Consider the following 11,435-nt stretch of genomic DNA (forward strand, 5'->3'; position numbering starts at 1 on the left):
GAAACATGAAAGAGACACAGAGAAAAACAAAGGAGGGACAAGTCACAAGTGAGTCTCATGTCTCGGCTCGTAGCTGCAGAGACAGGCGCGACCTTCAGGGAGGGAGCGGCCAAATGACTTGCAGCAAATGGTCAGGCCGCCCCGGGGTCGAGCCGGGGTCGCACCACTCGGGGCATTTGAGCCGGTGTGGTTTGCGCCCTGACCGTCGCCACCATCAGCTCGACCCACTCCGGTTTTTACAATGTCGTTTTTAACCATTCGGCTTTTGAAGACGTCAAATTAAAAGATTTAAAGTCCAGGTGGAAAGTCAAAGTCGAGTCTTTTTGTGTCTCCAGTGTAAATACTGCGACGTGTGCACGATGGATACGTTTATTTTCTACCCTTCTTTTGTTCTTTAAAAACTGTAATTGCAGACATTTGATATGAATAAACGGAGGTGGAGGTAATAACTGTGTAAAATGTGTAAGTACACAGACACACAGCTCCCAGTTGCATTGCTCTGTGCGTTCTCTGCAGAAGAGGGATTACTGTGGTTGTTGCATTGTTCGCCTCTCACAGATTTCTTTTCTTACGTCGCAATTACCGTTTTCTGTCCTCCATCTGATTATTGGTTTCAGGCCACGGAACAAAGAGAGAACCTGTTTAAAGCGGCCACATCAATTTCAGCTGCCAGTACAGTCTCTGCTACAACGCTTACACACCGTCAAGACAAACACACACACGCGAGGACAAAACAGCTGAGTAAACAAGAACAAACAGCACAATTACAGAGCTAACGAGGCTGATAGGAAGTGACTGTACACGAGCCTCGCCCGTGATTTGAGCCTCTCCTGACAGAAAACAGAAAACATTACAAACAACACCGTAAAAGGTGAAGATGCCGATCTCATCGTCCATTACACCAGGAGTCAGCCGGACAGACGTGAGTCTTTGGAAACTTTCAGATCTGGACCAGAATTCAGAATAACGCTCCTCCCTTTTACTTCCTGGCTCCTCAGCAACATTAAACTGTTACTCAGCCTGTGAAAAAAACCAACCCGGTCATCAGGGTCATCTCAGTTTGGACTTGGAGATAAATGTGTAACAGGAAGTTTAGGATTTTGGGTTCTTTACGTAACCCGTTTGGTTCCGCTCAGATGAACTCGTCTGGGCTGTGAAAGCTCCGGAGTCCGGTCTGGACTAAACAACTGGTCCGAGTTTTGATCTTCCTCCAATCCGATTCAGAACTGACATATCGTGAGTGAAACGCTCTCGCAGTTCTACAGGATTACAGGAACAGCACCGAGCTGATCTGCGCTGGACTTGGCTGAGGGAGGGGTCGCGGGTCGGAGATGAACCCATTACATTTTGGGTCAGATCCGAATAATGTCCAAATGTTTTTGAAGTGTTTTCTCTGGTGTCTGGTTTGTGTTGTTGGACACTGGCCTTCACGGCTTTTCTAATTTCTTGGTGTTTCTTCATGATTCGTGTTTTACAGACTTCGGTTTATTTGTAAAATGAACAGGAACCGGACCAGAACTAAAACCCAACAATGTGTCTCTTTGTTCCTCGGTTTGGAACGAGTGAATTAAAGGTTTAAAACTCGTACTAACACTCAGGACGTCTCGGCCTCTGCTGTAACTCTGAACAAAAGTTTCTTTAAATTTACAGATTCACACTTTGTAGAATATTAAACTGCTGAAATTCACCTCGAACCTCGAAGCCACATCAATGTTCTCACCAACCGTTTCCTGTGTGTGTGTGTGTGTGTGTGTGTGTGCGTGTGTGTGCGTGTGTGTGTGTGTGTGTGTGGTTTAGGATCGACGGGTTGGTAAAGGTGCGTAACCTGAAGAAGAGGATGGATCGCTTCAACGAGGTGGTGGCCGGGCTGAAGGAGGGCAAACAGGAGATGAGCAAGCAGGTGCAGGAGCTGGAGGCCGCCATCGACACGCTGATGGTCAAAATCAAGGTACGTGAGACGCACGGTCTGATCTACAGCGCAGCTCACCTGGCCTCACACATGCTCGTAAAGCCTGAACTCTCCCACGTCCTGCAGTGAAATCCTTCTGTTCTGCTGACACATACATATGAAAAGTTTTTGTTTGAGAAAATGGACATCAACCAGTTCGACAGACGTGCCGCCGACTCTTGAACATGATGGACAGCACGAAATGAAAGCTCTCTCCGCTGCAGTGTGACGGACAGGTGGGGCCTTAAGCCTCCGGCTCGACGAAATGAGAAGAGATTTGCGTCCAGGCCTGATGGTTTATGAACCAAATATATATATTTAAAGTTTTCATGTGGATAGAGGAAGACATTGTCAGATTTAAGACGTGTCATTATGAGCAGTTTGAATCAGATATTTATCCTGAGTGATGGAGTTTCAGGACTATTTGCTGTTGAACAGGATTAAGTTATTTGCTCTGTCTTTTTCTATGAATGTCATGAATCTTAAATGATTCTTTTTGTTTGATTTTTCAGACTTTAACATTCATCTACTCTGTACCTTTTTATTTATTTATTATTGTTGTTGAGTTTGAAGCGGAGAGGAGTTGAGGTTTGACGGGTGCTCACTGCAGAGAGTGTGGGAGGGGCTCTGAGCGCGACGCTCCTGTCACATCCGACCCCACCCTGCAGGTTTTTGTAGTAGAGTAACTGGCAGTCAGAGGAGAAAAAAGGTTGCCGTGACAGCAGATGCGTATGAATATTCATCAACGCGCTTCCTGGGTCGGGTTTTACACTGCCGCCCTGTCAGCCGTCAGAACGCGCCGCGTCGACACCCGCACATACAGTGACGGTGAACTGTGAGATTCCTGATGCGCTCTGAGGAGGTTTTAGATGTTGTAGTCTGACGCTTCAGTTTCTTTCTGACGTCCCCCGTCACAGAGAGACGCAGGAAGGGTGTATGTTCGTAGGCCAACCAGGAAGTTAGCGTTAACAGAAACTCCTGTATTTCAGGCTGTGACTTTAGTCTGAAGCAGTTTCCACAGAAAAAGATGCTGAAGAAGATCTGGACATGTAGATATGTAGAATAAGCCTCAACATTAGGTGGTTGCCATGTGGTTGCCATGTTACTGGATACAGTGTCTGTCCATCCATCCATCCATCCATCCATCCATCCATCCATCCATTCATCTTCAGACCTTCCTTGCCTGAAACAAAATTCATAAATCACTGACAGGAACATTTTCTTTTTATTGCTGCAGAAATCAAAATGAATATTAAATAAAAAGTCAGTCTTACCTTCATTTCCAGCGTCTGAGACTAAAACTAAACACCATTCTGAGTGTGAATCATCTGAGTGTTTCAAGGATTCATCGAGCAGTTTCATGGAAAATTAGCTCCTTTAAAACATCATAATCTCTGCAACAAAATTGTGATTGATGAACATTATCATCAATCCCAAACCATTAGCGTTAATCTGCTGCCATGGCAACCTGACTTTGTGCTCGGGGATGCTGACGAACGCAAGCTGTTGACACGAAGCTGGAAAACTCTGTTAAAATGGTGCCGAGCAGCAGGAAACAAGACGCTGAAGCCAAACCATGAAAAGTAAACCACGTCCAGATTATGACGTCGGCTGATGATCATTTTCATTATTGATTAATCTGCTGGTTTCCTGCTGCGCTCCTGAAAACTTTGTTCTCAGTAGATTCTGTTTGTTGTTTTCTGTCAGAGCACCATCATGACCCGGATCGACATCGACCACGAGTACCAGGGGCTGGTGACCCGGTCGGAGCAGCTGCTCACGGCCATGCAGAACAAGAAGAAGGAGGAGGAGGAGAGGGAGCGGCTGCGACGCATCCAGGAGGAGATGGACAGGGAGAGGAAGAGGAGGGAGGAGGAGGAGCAGCGCCGCAAGCAGGAGGAGGAGGACCGGCGACTGTAAGTGTTTCTGCTTTCACGTACGTAACCAGGTTTTTTTCTGACCTCTCCTCAGGCTGCGGTGGACAAACACATTTCTTTAAAGGTGCCCAACAGGGATTTACATAATGAGATTGCCACTTGAAAAGGATTTATTTTTATAGAAGCTATAAAGTGTTATCAGGCTGAGTTGTTGCTTCTCTGTACTTGGCTCTCCTCAGTTGTCGGCGGCGATTTACACCCGGCGCCGCTCCAGCTCCCCCAGTGTCCGTCAGTACAGCAGAACAGTGGCGAGCGCCTCCGAGTTCTGATTAAACAGTTTGACAAACATCGTCCGTGTCCAGGCGACGTCACGTTCAAACTCTGGCTCAGCGATGTCAAACATTTTTTATTAACTAATTTAAATCTGGAGTCAGTTGATGCCCCAAATCTTCCTGCAGTTTCCAGTTTCACACAGAAGGCTGACAGTTTGGATTAGTTTAGGATATAAACACTGTGCTGGAGAGGAAGGAAACCCTGTGAGCTTATACAAGGTCCTCCCCTTCATTTTGAGTCAGACACTGCCAAGATGGCGACGGTGGAGCAGCTCACTCTGAGCCACAGCGGCTCGTCCATCTTTATTAACAGTCTGTGGTAAAGGCGTATTTCGCTGTCGACTGTCTTTGTCACTTCTGTTCACACCCAGGATCTCTGATGGGTGTGGTCAGACGTGTGCTCTGTATCGTCTGTAGCCACGCCCAACAGTGATGTCATCGTGTACTGACCACACCCTGGAGTACACCTGTGATTGATTGCAGGTTTCAGTACAGTCTGCTTCATGGTTTGTGTTCAGTTTTCAAGGAGAGAGAAAGATCACGTGACTCGTCTGAAACACACAACAACCCTCCATCAGCTAACGCAGCAAATACAATGCATGCTGGGAAATACTTTAATGAACTAAAATGTCTCGGAGCCGCTTAATGTGTCGTTCAGTGCAGCAGCCTGTTTCTCTCTCGCCGCCTGTTTCCTAAACGACACCGTGTGAGATCCCGGTGAGGTTTTCAATCTATCAGACGCTGCACACGATCACGCGGAAAATTTCATTTCCTCCCCAGATTGCGGCAGACACATTCTTCTGTCAGGTTTGACCCCCACAGCCCTCCCCTCGCTCAGCGTTATGGGGGGTGGGGGGGGGATCTTCTGTGAGGACTGATGGGGCCATTGTGTTCGTCACAAACCACTACCCGCTAATATAAGACATTAGAGACGACAGCCCCAGATTTTATGACCCACTTTCCCTTTTCCTTCCCGCTCCTCCTCCGGCGAGTTATGAACTCCCAGGATTCACCTGGAGGTCGCAGACTGAAGGTCGTGAGAGCAGAAGAGTGTCGGCCGCATCAGAGGAACTCCATAAAGCCACTGACCCTGTGATATAGGATTTCCCCTTTTCATCACAGATCCAGTGCAGCTTCAGTCCAAACAGTATTTATAGGGACGTGCTAAAAGCTGCCGGTGGATGGAAATGTCTCCCAGCTCCTCCTCACTACCTGCTGCTGCTTCTTTCTTTCAGGCTTTTGGCTGATGTTTCTATTTAGAGCCGTTTGCAGCGGCAGAATAACCTTCAATTCCTCGATGACGAGAGAGAAGGAGCGGCCGGGGTGAAGTGGAGCAGATGTTGAAGCTCTAGCGATCCGACAAAAAATAAAACGACAGAGCGAGAAAGTAAATAACAGTTTAAGAGAAAATGAAACACAAACACATTCAGCGTCGTTTCATCCAAGTGGAGCTCAGACAGTGAGATGATCAATTAATCATTTAGTGTTTTGACAGAAAATTAATCTGCAACTGTTCTGAAAACTGATTAATCGTCTGTCGCTCAGTCACATGATGCAGCTGCATTTTTAACGAGCTTTCACGTGAATGTTATCAGTGACAGCTGTTTAACATCTAACGATGACGACGGTCCGTTCATGAATCTGTCGTTTCAGTCGTCGTATGTGTCGACGACTGAAACGACTCCTCCGGTTCCCACCCGGGGCTGTTCTGAGATGAGGTTCGTCTCTTTTCCCATTAAAACTGCCTCTGATTTCCCAGCATGCAAAGCGCCCAGAGCAGGTGTGAATCTCTAAAAGGAGCGTGTTGAAACTCTGTGAGGCGTTCAGGAACAAGTACCAATGTTTAAAAGTTTCGGTTTCTATTTTTAACGTCTGAAGTTTCAACTTGACTTAATTTGTCATTTCAACGACACTGTAAAAAAATAATACACAAATAATAATTACAAGTTTTTACGCCTCAGAATTGTAAATGTATTTAAGAAACACCTACGTAAAGAAACGGTGAGTCGTCACTTTTCCTGTCAAAGGAAAGACGTCGGGATGAAGTGATATATTCTGCCTCTTCCTCTTTTCTGTCTTTATCTTCTGTTTCTCTTCTGTCTTTGTCTGTCGTCTTTTTTATTTATTCTCCTTCACTGCTCCTTCTCCATTTCCTCTTTTCCTTGTCTCACACTCCATCTGTTCCTTTATCTCTTCCTCTTAATGTCTCCACGTCTCTTCCTCTCTGTCTCATTTGTCTACTGGCCTTTATCTTTCCTTCTTTACTCTCTCTGCGCACATCTTTCATCATCCCTTTCTTTCTTCTTGCCCCCTCCCATCAGGAAATCCGAGATGGAGCTGAAGAGGAAGCAGGAAGAGGAGGAGAGGAAGAGGCGGGAGGAGGAGGAGAGGAGGATTCAGGTGGGTGTTGTGGTGTGTTGCTGCAGGCGTCCAGCAGACAGCAGGCGTCCAGCAGACAGCAGGCGTCCAGCAGACAGCAGGCGTCCAGCAGACAGCAGCCCTCTGCTGGCCTCTGATGTTTGGAGACGGTTTAAACCACTGAGTTCAGCACAAAGGTGCCAAACAACAACGAGCTGAGAAATACAGACCGGTTTATTCAAAGCTTGAAAATGTTGTTGTGTGTAAGTGATTTTAACAAGAAGCCGGAGTTCGGTTGCTGCTGTTTGCAAAGTTAAATTGGAGTTTCGGGGGGAAAGAAATCGTCTGTGTGAAGGAGGCCGACAGTTTGAAACCACGGACACCATATTTCTCTAAACCTTATAAAGAGCAGCTTCACAGCTCGAAAAGTTTGATCAATCTTATTTATTTGAAATGACAAATGAGTGAGTTTTGTACCAGACAGCGAAACTTTATCAGAAAGAAAACTGGCGTCCTCGTCCAGACGTAGAGTCGGCAGAAGTCGCAGTAGTGGAACTGCAGTCTGGAGGAAAAGCAGTTTAAATTAAGAACATAAAATATAATAGTATGTAAATATTAAGTGTGATAAGAGAAGGTTTGATAAGACTTCAGCTCTATTTGCTTTAAGAGGAGTTTTTCTAATCAGTGATTCCACGGCGTAATGAAATGTTCTGCCGTCATCGTTTTCTGACTCGACACAATTTGAAACAAGCACCTGAACTGAAAACTCTCCCGCACAGATCCATGACGGCCGCAGACAACATCAGTAATTCAGTCTAAATGAAGGAAAATAATAAAACGAGCGAAGCTGAAGGAAAGAGTTTGGTTCCTGCTGGAACATGTGATCGTTTCTCTGCAACACAAAACTTTTAAGAAGAGTTGAACCTTTACACGTCAGATTCATGAGCTGAAGGTTCCTGCAGTTTAAACACAGACTTTAAAGCCTCAGCGTTGGGACTGTGGGTGATGTGTGTCCCTGCGTTTGTGTCCTCGTCCTCGCAGATCTGTCTTTGCGGGACGAGCGAGTCGAAGCCCTGAAATCCCTCCTGCGCAGCTCTGCTTTTCTCTAATCCATTTTCTATCTGTTCTGGCAGCAACATGGCCGCACTTTATCTCTCTCCATCACACTGTGTAATGGCTCGCTCTGTCACTGTGTGTCTGTGAGAGTCTGCTCACTGCTGTCTTTGTGAGGACCCGTTTAAGTGTGACTCCTTCAGAGTGAAGACATTTCCTGTGTTGATGACTTCATAGTTTCCAGGGAACTGCAGGTTAAAGCAGACATCTATAATCAAGACTCAGGACTTTTATTTTCTTAAAGGAAGTAAAGTAATCAGCCAATGTGACGAGATTATTTCAACACAAATCAACATGCAACCTTTGCCAGGAAAATTTTTTGTTTGTTTGTTTGTTTGTTTATTTGTTTTTTCATCTTTAAAAACAATCCTGAGAGGAAAGCAGAAAAATATTTTTTTTAAATTTTATATTTTTTAAAAATTTATTTTATTTTATTTTTTATCTGTAAAAACAACGTCTGAGAGGAAAGTGAATTTTTTTTTCTGGGAATAAAAAAAAAAAAATTTTTACCCCAAAAATGGCCCTGGCAAAAAACACCCAAAAAACAATTCACTTGCCCCTCAGGGCTTCCGTACATCTCTGAAGGGACACACACACAGCTGTGCTGGTGCTCGCTCTTGGCTTCGTGGTTGTGTCTTCACATGCGTCATGATGCAAAGTGCTTGAGGCTTGTGTGTGGAAATCTACACGTACACACAGATTCAGGCCACTTTACGTTTCTTCTTCGTGTTGGCGAAGCAGGTTTTTACGGGTCACGTAGTTCTTACGTTTCATCCGGCGCGTCTCCGTCCGGCTCAGCTGTTTCTGCTGCGGCTGGTTCCTCTGGTTCCCCCGGAGCATCGACCCGGGCCCGGATCAAGAGCAGATTTTTAGTAGCGATCGGAGGCCGAACAGATCAAAGCCTGGGGCCCCAGGCCCGGGGCCCGGAGCCCCAGGCTGGGTTACCCACAAATCAATCCCCTGCGCTTCCATCAGCTCAGAGCTGTTGGTCTTCTCAGCACGTTCACTCTCTAAATATTCATGTCTCTCTGCAGAGTCGAGCGGGGCTCATATGATGTCGAGCGTTTGGAAGTGACATGTCGATTGTCACCAAACTAGCCCGGATCCATGAGTCCAGGAAGCTGCTTTAAAAACGTGATTTGCAGATTCTGTTTACCTGCAGATCTCAGGCTGCAGTCGCCCTGTGAGACTGTAGCCTGTATGACTCACTGACTGATCTGTGATCAGACGCTCAGCGGGGGCTGAAACCTCCGTGTTGTTTTATTTACAGTCAAGGAAATCGTTCCTGAGCTGGTGAAAAACACCTGAACACAATCACAATGATCCATCAGAAAGTAGCAGCTCAAAGAAATCTCAACTTATCCCTGGAATTTCCAGTAAAGACACGGCCATGATCAGATGAAACGAAGCCTGAAACAGAGAGTAAACTGCGAGCAGCTGCTTAATAAATTACAAGGAGCTCACCAGTTTTTCCTCTTGATGTGAAGAATAAATACGTTTTAATATCACAATATTAAAATTAAGTAATACTTTAAAAAAGAATAAACTAACTAATGAAAAATATAAACGTATGTCTCATGTAGCATTTTTCAAATATATAAAATTTGTCTTTGCAACAAAATCGTTGCTACTTCTAAAGTGAATTATATGTAATTTGTAAAATTACTATATTATATTATATTATACATAAAAATACATATAATAACAATATAGCAAAAGGACAATAATCATGTTTATATTTTTGGTCTTTTGTTATTTTGATTTTTTTATCATAATATATTTTTATTAAATGTATTATTCTATTATATTTTCTATTCTAAATGGATTCTTGTAAGAGAAGGGAAAAAATCATTAAAGAAAATCACGTCGTGGTTTAACAAACATTATTAACTGAATCTAAAACAAACTGAAGCTAATGAATGAAACACCGTCACTTCTGTCCTTCCTGACTCGGTCAAGGAGCCGTTTGACTTATGAAAGCCGTCTCCTGAGGAAAGGTGGAAACAGGAGCATTAATCATCCACTTTAGCCCCTCCCCCTCCGCTCGCTGCCCCTCGTCCTTTCTTTAATGAGCGGGACGGAGCAGATGAAGTTTCCTCCTGACCTGCTCTGTTTGTAGGAAGGTTGAAGGGCGTCTGTGTGTTAATGCCAGAGCATCAATCAGGAGCTTTCTGCGTCTGCTGAATACAAACAAGTTACTGGGTCGTGTGTGTGTGTGTGTGTGTGTGTGTGTGTGTGTGTGAGAGAAGGTGTGTTGTCTTTGTTTCCGGTGAAATTCACTGAAGGTTGAATGACTTTAAGTTTCCAGTGGATTTCAGTTTCTGGCAAACTCGTCAAATGTATTTGAAAATGAAAAGTTTCTGATTTCCCACACTGAGGCCTCTCAAGTGAATGTAGCATTAGATCCACAGTTTACTGGATCTGGCAGCTTTAAAGCTGCAGATGGTCGACCACTCTGACTCCAACACATGAACATATGTTCACTGCAGCACCGACACTCCAGGTGAGCAACGGAGGAATTTTAAATGTAAATGTGTGTGTGTGTGTGTGTGTGTGTGTGTGTGTGTGTGTGTGTGTGTGTGTGCGCACGCTCAGATGGAGATGGAGCTGCAGCTGCAGGCGGAGCGGGAGGAGGAGGCGTCTCGTCAGACCGTCCTGGAGCAGGAGAGGAGGGACAGGGAGCTGGCGTTGAGGATCGCCCAGAGCGAGGCGGAGCTTATCCCGGAGGAGGTGCAGATCGACGCGGGGCTGCGCAGGTAACGACACACCTGACCCTGTTAGCGCCACAACACTTCTCTGTTTGTTTCCACTTCTCTTGTCCACGTTGTGAAACTGAAACAGGGAGGATGCAGTAACGAGCAGGAAGACGAGGAGAGACCGACCTCGGTCTGGAGACACTGAAGCACAGAATGAGTTTAAAAAGAGAAGAAACACCATTAACTTTGCTTAAAGCCATCAGCCAATAAAATTACTGTCCTGAGAAATTGTTTCTGCCCAACCAGAAAAACAAAGTGCTTGGTTGCAGGAAAGACACATTATTAACATGAAAGGACGAGAAACGAGATTTCTGCTTCACAAAATGATGTTTTTTTCCCTTTTCTCTGGTTTTATCTCTAAAAACTGTTAAAATGACACAATCTTTTTGTTTTAAGATATTTTTTTGGAGCATATAAAGCTTTTATTTGAAGAGACAGAGTCCGACCAACAGAAATGATGGTTTATTACATCGTCATTAAAGCTCCAGCTCTTCACTCCTGTTTCATCTGATTATATTTCATCAAAGTGATTGATTAGATCCTGGAACGTGAGACAGTGAAACAGCTTGGAAACAAACCTTCAGTCTGAACTTTCACATAGATCACACACAGTAATGAAAACACAGGGGGGATGATCCTCCGTGTCGCTGCCTCACATGATGTTTGTCCGTCATGTTTCAGTGTGACAGGCTTCAGTTTGTCAGCTGATACGATGCGTCACTCGCAGAGCGTTGATGGGTCACACAGTCTGTCACATTCACATTTCCTGTTTCAAACTTTGACATGTTGTAAACGGAGAGTCTCATCTCGCAGGCTGGAAGCTCTGAGCGCGTTCAGCTGGAGAAACCCACCGATCTCCAGTCCGTCCAGTGTTTAACCATTTTTCTTCTTCTTTGTTTTCTTCTTCTTCCTCTTCTTTTTTTTTTTCTTCCTCCCAGCAACGGCTCCTCAGTTCCATCGTCCCCAGAGAGAGCAGCGTAAGACCCGGCGATTTATCCCTTTAATTTAATCCCCAGTCCCACCTGCCTCTGACCTTTCAAACCGTAACCCC

General features: G+C 45.0%; 1 protein-coding gene across 6 annotated transcripts in view; it reads left to right on the forward strand.

The window, feature by feature from the left end:
* The window catches only part of myo6a (myosin VIa), a 111,171-nt gene that overhangs the window by 83,381 nt on the left and 16,355 nt on the right, over positions 1-11,435 (forward strand). For 5 of the 6 annotated variants that reach the window (XM_087170430.1, XM_087170428.1, XM_087170431.1 and 2 more), the window contains exons 25-29: positions 1,798-1,948; positions 3,656-3,864; positions 6,479-6,557; positions 10,224-10,384; positions 11,323-11,361. In XM_087170430.1, coding sequence (XP_087026556.1) covers positions 1,798-1,948; positions 3,656-3,864; positions 6,479-6,557; positions 10,224-10,384; positions 11,323-11,361 — 639 coding nt within the window. The remainder of the gene's footprint in view (positions 1-1,797; positions 1,949-3,655; positions 3,865-6,478; positions 6,558-10,223; positions 10,385-11,322; positions 11,362-11,435) is intronic. The other variant, XM_087170433.1, reaches the window with a different exon arrangement.

This window comes from Seriola lalandi, unplaced genomic scaffold, assembly GCF_002814215.2.
Source record: "Seriola lalandi dorsalis isolate HSWRI2012SDOR001 ecotype SW California unplaced genomic scaffold, Sedor1 jcf7180002054947, whole genome shotgun sequence".
Lineage (NCBI taxonomy): Eukaryota > Metazoa > Chordata > Actinopteri > Carangiformes > Carangidae > Seriola > Seriola lalandi.